Source organism: Ambystoma mexicanum, chromosome 9 (assembly GCF_040938575.1).
Source record: "Ambystoma mexicanum isolate Mex_15411 chromosome 9, UKY_AmexF1_1, whole genome shotgun sequence".
NCBI classification, from domain to species: domain Eukaryota; kingdom Metazoa; phylum Chordata; class Amphibia; order Caudata; family Ambystomatidae; genus Ambystoma; species Ambystoma mexicanum.
In genome coordinates, this window is record NC_090931.1 from 144,512,895 (window position 1) to 144,529,429 (window position 16,535).

At 47.8% G+C, this 16,535-nt stretch overlaps 1 protein-coding gene across 2 annotated transcripts in view; it reads left to right on the forward strand.

The window, feature by feature from the left end:
- Positions 1 to 16,535, forward strand: part of SORL1 (sortilin related receptor 1) — a 1,341,481-nt gene that overhangs the window by 538,577 nt on the left and 786,369 nt on the right. For both annotated transcript variants that reach the window (XM_069614318.1, XM_069614319.1), the window contains exons 20-21: positions 1,504 to 1,750; positions 2,215 to 2,353. In XM_069614318.1, the coding sequence (XP_069470419.1) occupies positions 1,504 to 1,750; positions 2,215 to 2,353 (386 nt within the window). The remainder of the gene's footprint in view (positions 1 to 1,503; positions 1,751 to 2,214; positions 2,354 to 16,535) is intronic.

Below are 16,535 nucleotides of genomic sequence, written 5' to 3' on the forward strand. Positions count from 1 at the left end.
TAGCTGGGCACGGTGCCCCTTATCATGGCACAATACTTAATCTTAAATTGAATGCTGAACATGTACATGATGTACTTATTATGGATATGAAAACTTCAATTCTTTTTATTTTCTTTTGTTTTCTTTCTTTAATCTTTTTCTATTTTTTTTCTCCAAATTGATTGACTCCTCCACCTTCATCCCGAAATGTGGTATGTTTGGTTTTGATAATTACTAATGTTGGTTTATTTTGTACTCTAATTTATTATAACTGTTTCATGTTACTTTTTGTAAACTTGATGAGGATGTTGTCAAAATGGATCAGTTGGACGATCCATTTGCTTTGAATTTGAGCACCATAACTACTTGTAACGTTGAACGATGACAGCCTTGAAAATGACCAGTTGGTTGAAACGCGTCTCGGCTGTTCACAATTTGGAATAAATACTAAACTATTCTGAAATTATTTGCCCTAGCATATTAGATTTCCAATGATGAACATAATTACAATCTAATTTTCCTTGAGCGCAATTCACCTTCCCACACCCATAATCTTTTGTTCTATATATTTCCAACCTTGGTTGATGAGTTGGAGAGAAAAGAGTGATCGCTGCCGGTCTTAATTATACTTTTTTGATATCCAATTTCAGAGTGGTCACTAGCGCACAATAACATTGTACAGAATCCACCAACTATCATTTTTTCACAAAGTAAATGAGCTGAGCAGGTAAGTAATGCTAAAAAGGCTTTACTTGCACAGAAATCGGCCACAGTTCCAGGACTTAGTCATATATGCTGAGGTCCCATTGAAATCAAAGGTACTAAAGTTGCAAAAAGAATATTTTTGCTAACAGTCATCATTTATACAGTGCCATAAGGTTGTAAAATTTAATTGCAAGTGAGGCCACTCGTGCAAACTTGTACCCTGCACCAATGTTGTCCTAGTTCTGGTAGCAGATATATACCTGGGAAAGCACATGCATGGAAGTTGGCAAAGGTGAAAGAAACTTGTTTAATTAGATTGCATCCTTGTGTTTCTTGGTTGTGCTGCTCAGCTATGGTTAATGGAAATTACATTTGTGTTCAAAGTAATCTTCAATTGTTTGACTCCTATGGTAGCTTTAGACCTTTATTTTGTGAGTAATACAATGTGCTGCATTGTCCTTGGTCACCATTTTAGAAATTATTTATGCGTGGGTACGCTATTGCACATAAATTACTAGTTTTAATTGCATGGAAATCTACATTGCTGTGACTTTAGCCAGTGTCTGTAACTTCGGAAAACATATTGAGGTATGATTCTCTCCGACCTTTACTTTGTTCTAGATCATTTAAAATGGGGATCTATTGTTCTGTATACTCAGCATTTGTTTAATATTTATGCATTAGGGCTTATCTTAAGGCAATATTTACAGTGCCTTGTGAGCTTAAATGCAAAATTATTTTATTGATGCAACATTGGAATTATGTAATCATGGTTTTGTTTTCAATTTCATGTAAATGTCTTTTTCATGGCACAATTAGTATTATGTTCTGGACGGACTGGGGCGATAACAGACATGGAATTTATAGAAGTGACATGGATGGCTCATCTGTGAAGCGATTGGTGTGGGAAGGTGTCACATGGCCCAATGGCATTTCAGTGGACGACCAATGGATCTACTGGACAGAAGCTCACATGGACAGAATAGAACGCATTGATTACAATGGTCAACAACGGTCCGTCATTCTAGACAACCTGCCTCACCCGTACGCAATAGCAGTGTTCAAGGTAAATGTGTATTTTTTCCTTCAATTGTTTGCCTGAAATGTTTGTTGAGTGTTTTGAAATATGTTGCAAAGGGGAGATACCAATTCCCAGTGCCAATAATTTGCTCTTTGAAGACATTTTAAAAAATGAAGCACATCCGTTTCTTTCTGTACTCTGAAAGAACCTGTGTGCTCCACTTAGCAGAGAGTAAGCAGGTGTATTTTTCTCAGGGCTAGGTTTTGGTAGGAGCCTAGTATGCAGTTTGTATGGTGATATTCAGTTTATCACAATCTGTATACGTAGATAATTTAAATCACTGTTAATGCTTGTTGACATTCTTAGAGTCCTAAAAAGCTGCAATTTGAGTTCTTGACTTTGCTTGTGTTCGGTTCTCATTGTTTCATTTGACTTTGTCATGAGCAGGAAGATCAATGTCTTTTCATTTCCTTTGCCTCTGTCACCGGTAATGCTTGTTTTTGTTTCAGAATGAAATCTATTGGGATGACTGGTCGCAGCTAAGCATTTTCAAAGCATCAAAGTACACTGGCGCACAAAAGGAGGTTTTAGTTGGTCGTTTAAGTGGCGTCATGGATATGAAGATTTTCTACAGAGGAAAAACAGCAGGTACACAAATAATAATTTGGAACACAGTTGATGCCTCCTGTAATGGTGCAGAAGCAAGAGTCTGACACAGTGGTAGCATATTTGTTGGCAAAGACTTTTATTATAAGGCAAATAAAGGAAAACCCCTATCTCTCCCTAAAACTAAGAGGGGTTTCCCCTGCCCCAAATCAAACGCTAAGGACTTGGTCAGAATGTCTGCCAAAATAGTCCACCATTCTTTGTCAAAATGCCTATTTCCAACCCTAACACATTTAACTAATAATGAAGGTGGAAAGGGGCTTCCTGATCCAGAGGAATGACTCCCTTCCTCTGGACAGTGCGCAATTGTACGTGGGAACCTTGCCTGTGAGTATGGCTCCCTTCTCCAGGTTTCAGTTCTCCTCCAAAAGGCCAATATAAATTTCTAGATTCAATCAAAGCAAATGTTCCAGCACAAAGATTTCTAGGCAACACCGGGGGAATGACTCCCTTCCCCTGGTCACAGTATTTGCAATGCCAAGAGGTTTCTCGTCTCCTGGCTCTCCACAAATTTGACAGTGCTAAGAGTTCACTTCTCCTCTCCTTTCTTGGCTTCTCTGGGTTCTCCCAAACAGCACCAGGCAGAATAACTCCTTTCCCCTGGTTACAATGTTCATAGTGCCAAGAGGGACACCTCCCTTCTCTTGGCTTCTTAGGGTTCTCACAATTGGCACCAGGCAGATTGACTCCCTTCCACTGGACACATTGTTCGCAATGCTCAGTTCACGATCTTCTTATCCTCAGCCTGCCTGGAGCGCACTCCTGCCAGGCGCCGGGTCATTCTTTCTTCCCCCCCAACTTGGTCAAGGATAATATTTTTTCTTAGCCTTATTTGCTCTTCGTGGCACAGCCAGCCTTGTTCGCCTTTCACCCGGGTACTGTCCCTTGGAAGACTACTGAATTATGTATTCTTCAAATGGGTGTGGATACCAGATCCACTTTACTCCTTTGAGGTTTTCTTCTCCCTAGCCTTGGTTTTCTCTCCTGCAAAGGACTATGTTTGGGCTGCTTCCTTCTTATTAACAAGCACCTACTTGGTTCTTTCTCCTCCAAGTACTAGTTTGCGGATGTTGAGGACAGTTAACCTTCAAAGACTGGGGATCTCTTTTTGTCCACAGGACCTCCTTTCTGCTCCTGGTTGGTATTGGCCCTCCCCATGGGTCTCACAGGTGTCTTCCTTGCTTCTCTGACCTAATGATTATTGTCCAATATTGTAGGTATTGTCTCTTTTAGTTTCTCCTTTTCCTCTCTTGGGACGTCTGTTCCCCTTCTTGTGTGCGATTCTCAGTTGTGCCCAACAATACCCTTTCACCTTCTTGTTCAACCCTAGGTTTTTCTCCTTACGCCTGTTCTGTGGGTTGTCTCTGCTCGTTGCTTCCAGCCTGCACGGTCCTCTCGCCCCCGGAAGTCATGCTGCGGCTCTGCAGTCTGGAATCCCTCACAGGGGTCGCAGCTTTGGTTCCCTCTTTCCGGACACTTGCTTCTCATGGTGCGGTCTTGGTTCAACTCTGGTTGACCAAGTGGAGACACTCCTGCCACCCTGACAGCGTCCTGGTCCCTTCTAACCCTTGGTTCCTCCAGTGAGGGAGTTTCCAGCTTCCCTCAGTTCATTGCACAATGCTGGTGCTCAAGGGTTCCCCTAACCCCCTCTCTGGCTGGCACACTTGTCCACAGCTCCTTCTGCTTCAGCACACCATTCTTTATCCTCCGGTAGGACTTGACAACACTCCCTGTTTTCCTTCCTCTATTTCTACTACTGTTGGACTAATAGGAAGTCGGTAACTACTAGACTGTTTAATTTGGTTCCCATAGGTAATCCTCGTGCTTCCACGCTTCTCCCTCATCACAGTATTGATCTTAAGTCTCCCTTGTGAGTCATTGGGGCTCTTCGAGGGGATTGGGGTCCTCCGATGTATTCCATATCTATGACAGGTAATCACCACAGCTGTGCTGCTTTGGAAAATTTTCTGCGTCGATACGCTGTCCTCGAGGGCCTCCATCGAGCCGACGTCACCGGATGTTATAAGTAGGACGCACGACGCCCGTAGCCTCAGTTCTGTTTTTTCCACGAATGTGTTCGCTTCGGAGATCTCGGCGCGCCTCCTTCATCAGAGTTCTGTTTTTTCGGTTCTTCGAACCTGTTCGTTGTGTAGATTTCCTTGATGTATTTGTCTTCTTCCACCCCGCGGCCGGGTTTTACGAAGTGTCGGGACTGCGGGTCCAAGATGTCGTTGACGGATTCGCACAACCCCTTCCTCTGGTACCTCGGTGAGGACCACGACACAGATGACTCTGTAGACTGCCAGTCGCTTACATCGAAGGCCTTGCGGGAGCGTAAGAAGAAGCTTTCTGTAGGTAAGGTGGCCAAGCCCCGGAAGTCGAGATCCACTCGGCTTTCGACTGACTATTTGAGGGGCAACTCTCTGCATCGTCAGCGTAAGTCCGGGGTGGTCTCGGTCCAGGAGTAGGTTGCGTCATTCCTCTGCCTCTTCGAGGCACTCGTGGAAGCGCCGGCATCGGTCGCCTTCCCCGTCCTTGTCAGATGACTCCGCCCATCGGAGGGTAGCTTGTCCCAACAATCATTGCACTGCGGAATGGGATTCATTTCGGCAGGAGATGATGGCGATTTTTTTAGTCGCAGGGCTCCGGTCCGTGACCGTGCTAGAGACGCCGCTCGCACACCTTCGGACTCGAGCAGTCGTCGCGATCACTGGGCACCTTCGAGGTTTCGCTCGGACAAGGATGGTTGCTCTAGACATGCCCGTTCCAAGTCCTGGTCCTCTACGCCCTCAAGACCGTCGGAGCCTGTGAGGTCTGTGTCGAAGCTGTCAGCGCCACGCTCGACGTCGATTCCATCGACGCCCTCGACACCTTTCGAGGCTGCTTTGTCTGAGGTACCCCGTGGCACGGTGGAACCCCCTAGAAAGGCTCTGGCCAAGGCTAAGAATGTCTTTGTCCCTTTTTCTGTGCCCTCATTCCAGCCTCTGGATTATATTTCTGAGGTGGATGAAGGGCCTGAAGAGGTGCCTGACGAGATTTTGTCTGGTCATAGCCAGATTGCACAACGCCAGTGGTCTGGACACCTCTCTGGAGGTGGAGTTGTGTAGGCTTGAGCCTGGCACCCATGCCAAGTCCTCGTACCGGCGCCTTATGTTGAGGGTCACGGAATACTTGGGGTGGTCAGCGCCACCTGTGGATTTTCTGCAGAATGATCTGACGGATATCCTTGACCAAGGTCCACCAACTGACCCGGTACTGCCATTCCATATGGCCTTGCAGAGAAGGGTGGCAGCGGCTTGGACTGCTCCGGAGAGTCTCCCGGCAGTGAGGAAGTCTTTGCCGCGAAAATACCGGCCAGCCAGTAGCGACCCCTGCTACTTGACCATGCAACCCACTCCAGAGAGTTTGGTGGTTCAGGTGGCTACGGCCCCAGCAAAGCAGGCAGCCTACCCTACCATCCCTCCTGATAGGGACGACAAGCCTTTTGATGGCTGGGCGAAGAAAGTGTTTTCTTCAGGGGGTATGGCTTTACAGGCAGCTGTTAGGGAGAATTCTCTCTTTAGGCTGAATTTCCTAACCTAGTGAGTCCCCCAGCAGCTTTGCTGGATTTCTGGTGTTTGTTTTTTTCTCCTGCCAAGAGTGAGACTCTTTTTCTCCCACTCTTGGACATGATTTATGGTGTTCCTTTGACTATTAATGTGCTTTATGGGCTATGGGGTCCTTTACTCCATAGGGTCTCATGTGTTTTTTTTATGTGTGTTACACAGCACCCTCCGTGCAGTAACACAGGGGTGTCATAGTGACGCCCCACCGTAGACTCCATATCCTGGGACTGACTACTGTCTCCAAGGGCATGTAAAGTCACCATTGGCTTTACTAGTCCCAAATTATTAACAGAAACCAGTACAAACCATCATATTGTGGACGTACTGGTCAGGGCAATTCGATTGCCCCGGGGTCTGTTAGTCGAGGGGGCACGTCTCCGTCCGCCCTGATCGAGTTTTGGCTGGTGGCAGTGGAAACTACTTTTTATATTCGACCGCGAATATTTTCCTATGGGATTTTCCCATTGTTCGAGGCTACCAACTTTAATTATTTAATTCTCATAGCCTCGAACATACCGCCGGTTTATTTAATTAATATTTCGCCGGTTGGTATTTTTTGCCAGGACTTGATTCTAAAATGGCGTTTGTGTTCTCTTCGGTGAGTCCAACCCAAGTCGAGCCCTTTGTTCGCTTTTTGGCGGGCTTCTCCACAGAAGCCCTCCAAAGTGGTGCCACTATGTCTGGGGTACTTAGGAGGGGTGGCGGGGAATTTAGGCACCCTGGACTGATTTGCCTAGGCAACTCAAGTCGCACTCCGTCCTGATTGGCCCAAGTGGTGAGCCGGCCGGCTCACCACTTAGCATGTTTGAGTGACAGCTAGGCTGAGTGAATGGGGGTTTGCTGCATAAAAGCAGGGCTTTGGGGACTGGAACTTCAGAAGTCGCCACAGGACCTAAGAATCCGACGAGGGAGAAGCTGAGCCGACCTGCCACGACACCACGACCGGTGGAGCCCTGCTGGACCGTCTCACCACTTTTCCCAACGACAGAGGAGATCTCCCGCCAGAGAGTCTTCTTCCTTTGACTGGTGGGGATAACCAGTTTCACCGTCTTTTCGCTTTCCCGAAGTATTTCGTGGCCGCCTTGCCCGTGCTAAGCACCCCGGCAACCGGGATACCACCTTCTACCACGACCGCGAGATAAAGGTATCACCTTTTACCGGAAAACTCTGCGGCTGGTTTCTGCCCTGGTAGTGAAACGACCTGCATCTTTCCTCCACGTCGAGATCTTCTCTTCCCCTGGACGACGCCGCAACTTGCAACCACTACCAGGAACAACTGCCACCGCTGGAGGATCCTTCCCACTTAAGGTACCGTGTCCCGCCTGGCTTCCCTTGCAACCGACTGTCCGGGTAGATTTAGCCCCCGGCTTTCGAACCTGGGTTAGCCTGGGACACCCTGGCTAAACTCTTCTAAGCCTCTCTAAACTCTTCACTGAACCCTCTGCAAGACTTTCGAAGCCTAGTGTAACTGTGTGATCTTTGGCGCATTTGTGCTCTGCTGAGTGGGCCCGGTCTTTGGACTTTGGCTCACCAGTGACTTTTTGCTCTCTGCCTTGCTAATAGTGTTCCTGAATCGTAGAGTGGTGTAATCCTGCATATTCTGTCTTTTTTCCCTCCCTTTTTCACAACCTTAGTATAGTGCAATCTAGTTAAACGCTCACCTCTGTATGGAAATAAGTGGTGTCTTACTGTGATTTTCTAATAAGGGGCGTATATATCATAATAGTAACTGTGTTTAGAATATTTTACAATAAGAGTGCTGGAGTGTTTCAACTGTGTGTTTATAAATAAATAATTATATACTTTGATACCAAAGCTCTGGTCAGTGTTTGCTTGTATTATTGTATCTGAGTGCCTATTGAGTATACTTTGCATACTGCCTAACTCTTCTTGAGGGAAGTCTGACTGCTCAGCCACAGCTACCAGGTAAATCTGGGTGGTACAGACTACTACCAAGTGGGTTTACTGCTAACACCTGTAGTCTTAAATCTTTTGCAGTGGTCCCTAAGGGAACTGCACAGGTTTCTGCCTAACATCTTGACGAGCCCATTCTTCCATCTGAGTCAGAGACATGGCTTTACGAATCTCCTCCAACTTGCAATTCTTCTGAATTCATGCCAAGATAAGTGATTTGGAGCTATTACTGGTAACTGCTCAAATTCTGACTTAACTTCACGCCTTGGAAATTACCAGGACCGAGCATCCGCCTTGCCATTAAGTTTACCAGGCTTGAATTTTACCACAAAGTCATAATCGGCAAAAAATATCAACCACCCAAGTTGCCTTGGAGTAAGAGTCTTGGCTGACTTTAAAAACAACACATTTCGATGATCATTTAAAACTGTAACAGTATGTCTTGTACCTTTCAAGAAATGTCGCCATTGTTCAAATGCAAACTCAATCGCCAACAGCTCCTGATCTGAAGAAAACTTTTTTGAGTAAAATGCAACTGGATGTAACTGACCCGAAACCTCATGTCTCTGAAAGAGAACTGCCCCCATTGCTTGCCTCCACATAAAAAGGTTTAGAAGGAACAGGATGGATTAAAATAGGACCCAAAGCAAACCTCTTCTTCAACTCCACAAAGGCCTCCTCAGCCTCTTCACTCCAAAGAAAGTTGACTCCTTTAACAATCTAGTAATTGGATTAACCAACCGCGTAAAACCTTTGATGAACCTTTGGTAAAAGTTGCCAAAACCCAGGAAACTTTGTACCTCCTTAGCCTTGGTCGGAGTTGGCCAATCCCGAACTGCTTGAACCTTATTGGGATTGATCTCCAAACCTCTTGGAGAGATGATGCATCTTAAAAACTCTACCGACTCCGTATGGAACTGGCTTTTCTCTAACTAGGCGAAAAGATGATTTTCTCTGAGTTTCTGCAATACCTGCTTGACGTGAACTGTTCAGATGGATTTCTGAACTCTGACCTGGAGGGCCAGAGGTTCAGAAGGCCAGCCTAGTTTCTTGGAACAGGGTAACCTCTGGACAAGCCAGACCAATCAGGGTAGCGATGGCGGCGGTCAAGACTAAATCTCAAGAGTGGGAGGGTGACTGAAAGACCTCAATGAGCACACAAAGCAAGGACACTTACAAATTACTCCAGACAGGTGCTGTAATAAATGTGTCTATATTTTTAATATAAGGCCTTTGTAACATCGACCATAGCAAAGAATCACAATAATACTAAAGTAAACCAACACATCACAATCAATACAATATATATACAAGACCGAGGGGTCTAAGGAGTTAGAAGCACAAAATATGTAGACCACCTAGATGAGGAGGAAAACAGGCAGTGCAAGTAATCGTTAGACCCAGTTCGACATCAGAAATGCACTTAACTAGGAGGCAGTCCAAGCCAGACGAAGAGAGGAGCCTTATGCTCAATAGTACATGCACGCGCTTGTGCCTATGGACAAAATAGGGTCTCTTCAAGGGTCTCTGACAGTTCAGGAAGGTGGATGAGGCGATGAAGAACAAGTCCCCACTACTCAAGCAAGACCTCCACTTGCGGGCAGAGGCAGGGTGAGTGTGGGATGGATCCGCTATTTCGCAACAGCGGTAGAAAAGAAATGGGTTCCTGCGCTAGGGACCACGGGTTGGGGTATGGACTACTCACCGGTCCCCGACGCAGGCAGACCCAGACTTCGCCAGTTCAGGTCTCATTGCTGGCTGGTTCGGATGCGACAATCGGGACGTCTCGACACCGGGTAGATTCCGCGGTAGCAGGATTCAGGGTCGAGGGGGGTCACAAATGCAGCGAACGTGCACAGGTTGTTACCACAGCAGGGCAACACAGCAACTGCGTTTACTCTGGTCCGGGCGCACTCGTCTCACTTCAGACCTGGGAATGCCAAGTGTCCGAAATTCGGTGTGAGAGTGCCGTGGACACAGAGCTAGCAGTACGCCAAGTTTCAAGGACTTCCCCGAAACGGCAGCGGTGACAGAGCAAATGTCCCGTGTAAGCTGGTCAGCCCACTGGTTGGCCCAGGTACACTTCCGAAGAGGCTTACTTGCAGGGTTTGATGAAGGCGCAGAGAATAGTTGGTCCCACTATTCCAATGGGTCGAAGCGCCTTCGCAGACCTAGGACGATCAGATGCAGAGGGGTCTCGCGGGACGACAGTGGGCTCAGGGTGCCAAACCTTCCAGCGGGTCACCAGCGGTTCCTCGACTCAGCTTCTTGTTGCAGGATACTTGGCTCCTTATCCCTTGTTCAGTGTGAACTCAGGAAATCGACCTGGTAGTGGTGTTTTCGGCCTCCTCTTATCCAAAGTTCCCTTCGCGCCAAAACGGAGAGGACCCAATGGGAGATCTGCTCACAAACACTCACTCCATACGTGGACCAATCACGGACCACGGTGGTCTCAGGCAGTCAGGACACTCCAGACTCTCTGGCACCCAGGATGTGTATTGGGAACAGACATCCCATCCCACATCCTGGAGGCACACACAAGGCATGCAGAAGCCCGCAAAAGCTTTGGGTTTCGTGGGAAAGTGCATGACCAAATAAGGACTGACCCGGGTCGGCTCGACCTGGGGAAGGTGAAGGGGCAAGATGGCCAAAGGACAGGACAAAGAACCGCGTGGCATGGCCATTTTTGAGCCAGGCCACCTATTCGTGCCAAATGCGGTAAGCGCGGATAATATGGCAAAAAAGGGTTCCAAACATAAGATAAACGATAGCTGCCACCAGTCCTGTCTGTGACACATCTGCACAGTTCATAAGAAGTCCAGCAAGAGTTTCTAGGGCCTTTGGAATGACTAGAGACACAAGAGTGCGGTAAAGTAAGTTACATTGCACTCTTGGTACATGTTGCACAAAAGCTGCAACATGAGGAAAGGACTAAGGGAAACGAAGTCTCCTAGTACTGACTGTCTTAAGGGCATGTCAGTTTCCCCATAAGAATTGAGCGAAAGACCAGAAGAGTGCGGCAGAGGGCTGCACTTCTCTGGCAAAGGTTAGATCAGGGTGTAAAACAGCAGCAAAAAGTTTGGGGGTTGACACATGGAGGGAAAATTATATTCAAATATGAAATCTTTCCTAACATGAACCTGATGCTCCTCCAAATTCTGGGAATAAATCAAAATGTCATCAATGAACACAATTACAAATCTGTCCAAGAACTCCCCTAGCACTTCAGCCATAAAAAACTGAAAAGCCTTAGGAGCATTACACAGACCAAACGGCATTACTTGTTATTCATAAAGACCAAATCTGGTCTTAAAAGCAGTTTTCCACTCAACCCCCTCTTGCACACATATCAAATGGTAAGCTCCACATAAATCTGGCTTAGAAAAAATTGCTGCCCTTGAACCTGATTCAGAATCTCAGAAATGAGAGGGAGAGGATTCCGGTTCTTGACGGTCACTCTATTCATTGCCCTATAATCAATACAAGTCCTAAGGGACCCATCAGGCTTGGGCACAAAAAATAATGGAGACGCTGCTGTAGTCTGGGAGTGCTCAATAAATCCCTTTGCCAAATTTTCTGCTGAGTACTCCTTTAATAATTTTCTTTCGCGGTAAGAGCATACAACCTACTACTGGCTAACATGGCCCCTGGCTCCAAATCTATCTTGCAAACAAAACTTCTATGAGGAGGTAACTCTCCCGCCACCTTTTCATCAAACGCATCCCTGAAACTTTGGTAACAATGGGGAAGAACTCCCATTATAGCTCTATTTTCATGACCATCCTTCCCCACCTCTGCCAAAAATGATGACTCTGAACCTTCTTGCATCTGCTCTCCCGAACTACTCTGTTCATAGAAACAATGTTCCATGCAAAAACTAGATTAAAGTTCTACCACACGACCACTCCAATCTACTTTAGGGTTGTGTAACGTTAATCAAGGCATTCCCAGGATGATTTTCAAAAGCGGGCATCTATCCACTCAAAGGAAATCTCCTTTCGGTGACCTCCCACTACTTCCATGGTCAAAACACAAGTCTGATGAGTAATAGGGCCCGAAGAAAGTGAAGTACCATCAACTGCCCTAACCTGTTCCACAACCTTTTTTGTACTATAGGAATATCTAAAGCTTTAGCCACCGCCCAGTCCATGAAATTCCATGTAGCTCCTGAATCCAGCACCACCAGACCTGTTCCCTTCACTTCTGCCTTTAAAAATTAAGGATATGTTCACCATGATATGCGGGACTGCTGTCTGCATTGTGTTTGCAATCTGCTGTGCCTTGCCTGTAGACGAAAAGGACCTCTTGGGTGTAAACGGGCAGTTTCCCAAATAATGACCACTCCTGCTGCAATATAAGCACAAATTATTCTCTCGTCTCCTCTTCTCTTCTTTTCCTCATTAGTCAAAGGCCCCCTCACCAGAGACTGTTCACCAACCTTTGTCTTTATTCCCCTATTTACTACCTCCAACCTAGGCCAATCACCTTTTATTGGCAACCTAATCTCTCCCTGCCAACTGCGACGACGCTCCGCCCTTCTTTCACTCAAACGAAAATCTAGCTGAACCACCAGATCTATCAGAGCGTTGCAAGAGGTACGGCGTTGCACCACACTAGTCAAAGCGTCCTTTAACTCCTGTGTCAAGCCTCTATAAAAAAGCGATAATCTCTTTTCCTCCAACCAATTACTCTCTAGAATTAAGGATCTAAATTGGATAATATAGGTAATTAACTCCAAGTTTCCCTGCCGCAGATCTAATAACTGCTCCATCTACCTCTAAGGAGACTTGCCTCTTGTCAAACATCTTCCTAAATTCTTGCAAGAAGAGGGTGACATTTTTTGAAACGGGACTCTTTTGACTCACCAACAATCCAGCCCAAGTGGAGGCCTCCCATGAAAGATAAGACATCATAAAAGTAACTCTGGCTGGACACTTCTGAAGGGAATAATTTGCGAAGGCTGAGATATTGTAACTCACACTGTCAGAAAAACCTGAAACTTCTTTGAGTCCCCATTATAATGTTCCAGAGCAGCCAGCGGAACAGGCATAACCAAAACCTGAAAACCTCCACCCTCTGCTCCTGCACCAGTGTTGGAGGTTTGCTCCTCAACTTCTGTCCAAAACTGGAAGAAACCATCTATTCCCTGAAACTTATTCCAACCTCTGAAACTGGGTAACCTTTTCACTCAACTCATCCACCTGCCTGCCTAAATCCATGGTCTCCCTATGAGCCACCTTCAATTCCTCCCTCAACTCCCTTATCAGGGACCCTATTGTCTCCATAGAGGCCTCCTCAGGGTTCATAGCAGCTTTGGCAAACTTGTATCGTCTGGCCTTTTATACTGTCAAACTCAATTCTCAGTGGATGTGCGCGGAAGCTGCTGAACCCCCATAATCACACAGAAATGTAACCCTCTCAACTGAGTGGAGACAGCTAAGCTGGGTACATCTCTAAGGGAAATGGGGAATTGGGATAAAATAATAAATGCCAGGTCTTGTCCTTGAGCTGAACCTCTCCACCTGTTAAAATGACAAGAAAAGAATAGCATACTTTATTTAAATAACCTGGTCTATGTACAGCTGTTTCTTAAATCCACTTTAAATAAATTACAAAACCATACATGGCTTCCTCTGCTAATTGCCTAGAGGACGAAATTACTTAAATTGTAGATAGCTGACTCTTCCCACTGGTACTTGAGACTCCCTCCAGAGAGCTGGGGAATTTCTTTGTCTATCTCTGGGTAAGTATTTTCCAATTGTCTTTGCTTGGGCAGAAACTGTATTTGAATTTTAACTCTCCTCACTGCCTCTTGTAACGTTCTGACTCAGGTACTTTGAGAGAAGTTAATGGCTGCGCTAAATGGTAAGTAGCAGATGTGAAATGAGTTCCCAAAACGTTTACTCAAAAAAACGAGTTGCCGCTGCCTCTATGCACTGTGAGTTTTTCTCAAGTCTCCCATACCGCGCACTCACAACCGCATTGAGTTTGTGTTGCTCCGTATTGAGTCTTTATTACTCCTATGTCCCGTCCCCGTTCCTCCATACTTATGGGACATTCCTCCGTCCGTGGGACGGGACCGCAGCACTTTGTAAAGCATGAAAAAATCTTTGCAAAAATGTTTTGTCCTTCCTCTTTCTACGCGGGGTACTGCAAGTGGCCGTAACCCCGCCCATCTCAGCTCCGCCCCGTGCATCGCCCATCAGTCCTTTTCTCCGCTCGTTCGGGACTGGACGCACTTGCATCTGCAGAAGAATTTCTTCCTTTTTTCCTCCTCTCTGGCGCTCGCTAGCGATCGCGTAGTTTTCTGTCTATGCCATTTAAGCTAGACTTCCCAAATTGTTCTTCGTGTAAGCGGCGCTTTGTGAGGGTGGATCCCCATCCTCTTTGTTTATAGTGTTTGGGTCCCGATCACCGTTGGGACTCCTTTTTCTATAGAGATTCCCTTTCAGTTCTGGCGCTTCAACGTCGATTGGAGCGGTGGGAGGAGGTGTTCCAACACACACCCCCATTGCATTTTCTTACGTTCATCGAAGAAACGCCCGGTGAGTTCTTTACTTTTTAGGGCATCCCGGCCGGGGGACTCCTTTCCGTGGTGTTCCTGGTCTGGGAGGAGCGTCGACCGCTCTGTCACCGGGCTAGCCCCGAGTTGCCTTCTGGCCCTAAAAAGTGTACTGGAGCTTTCTCCGAGGGTCTCCGTAAGACCCATCCTGTGGGGGCTGCTTGTAGACCTAGTTCTACTGAATAGTGGGGTACCGGAGCTTGCTCCGAGGCCTCCTTATTGGCTTCCCTCAAAAGTACTGTGGTGCGCCGAGGCCTCGGCTGGGCTTAGTGATACCGAACGTGTGTTTGAGGCCCGCCGTGAAGAGGCTTCTACCGGTCCCGGGTCCGAGGTCCCTCGTACAGAGGCTAAGGCAACCAACAGTTCTGAGAGGCCTGAGAAGGCCTTATGGGTGAAAGGTGTTTCGAGGGGATTGGATCCTCCGACGTATTCCATATCTGACAGTAATCCCCACAGCTGTGCTGCTTCGGAAATTCTTTCGGGGTCTGCATCCTGCGTCGATGACGTCGATACGCCGTCTTCGAGGACCTCATCCGACGGCACCGGATGTTATAAGTAGGACACACTACGCCCGTAGCCCCAGTTATGTTTTTTCCACAAACGTGTTCGCTTCGGAGTTCTTGGCGCGCATCGACTCTTTGGAGTTTCTGTTCTTTCAGTTCTTCGAACCTGTTCGTTGTGAAGTTTATAGAGATGTCTTCCTCATCTTCCACCCTGCGTTTGGGCTTCAAGAAGTGTGGGGACTGCGGGTCCAAGATGTCGGTGACGAACTCGCACGACGCCTGCCTCTGGTGCCTCAGTGAGGCCCACGACACGGATGATTGTGTCGACTGCCAGTCGCTTACGTCCAAGGTCTTGCGAGAGCGTAAGAAGAAGCTGTCGGTGGGTAAGGTGTCCAAGCCCCGGAAGTCGAGGTCCACTGGGCTTTCGACGGATGATTCGAGGGGCGACTCTCTGCATCGTCATCGTAAGTCTAGGGGGTCTCGGTCCTGGAGTGGGTCCCGGCACTCCTGCCTCTTCGAGGCACTCCCAGAAGCGCCGTCATCGGTCGCCTTCCTCGTCCGAGGACTCGGCCCGTCGGCGGGTTGCTTATCCCACCAAGCATGCGACTCCGGAGGAATGGGCTTCCTTCGGTAAGAAAATGTTGGCGATTCTTGAATCGCAGGGCACCGGTCTGTCCGCGCCTCGGAGTGGGGTCGGGCGTGACACCGCTCGTACGCCTTCGGGCTCAGGTGGTCTGCACGGTTCACGGGAAAGGTCCCGCTCGGACAAGGGGAATCAGTCTAGTTATGCCCGTTCCAGGTTCCAGTCCTCGACGCGCTCGAGACCGTGTGCACCTGTGAAGTCTTCGAAGAAGACGTCGACGCCTATGGCGCTGAGGTCGTCAAGGGACTCTCTCTCGAGACTTCGCCTCCGAGGAAATCGTTGTCCCCATCGGCGCCCAAGCTGTCGAAGGACACGCTCGGGGCTCCACCCTTGAGGCCTGTGTCGAAGCCGTCAATGCTGTCTGCGACGTGTTTGACGCCTATTCACTCGATGCCTTTCGAGGCTGTCTTATCGGAGGTACCCCGTGGCACGGTGGAACTCCCTAGAAAGGCTCTGGCCAAGGCCAAATATGTCTTTGTCCCCCATTCTGTGCCCACTTTCCACCATCTGGATTATATTTCTGAGGTGGATGAGGGTTCTGAAGATGGGATGGTTCCCGATACGGTACCAGATGAGATTATCTCGGGACATAGCCAGATTGAGGACCTGCGTCAGTCGCGGCACAACGCCAGTGGTCTGGACGCCTTTCCAGAGGTGGAGTTCTGTAGGCCTGAGCCTGGCACCCATGCCGAGTCCTTGTACCGGCACGTTATGTCGAGGGTCACCGAGTACTTGGAGTGGTCTGCTCCACCAGGGGATTTTCTGCAGGATGATCTGACGGATATCCTCGACCAAGGTCCACCAACTGACCCGGTACTGCCGTTCCATATGGCTCTGCAAAGGAGGGTGGCGGCGGCTTGGACTGCTCCGGAGAATCTCCCGGCAGTGGCCAAGTCTTTGCCGCGAAAATACCGCCCAGCCAGTAGCGACCCCTGCT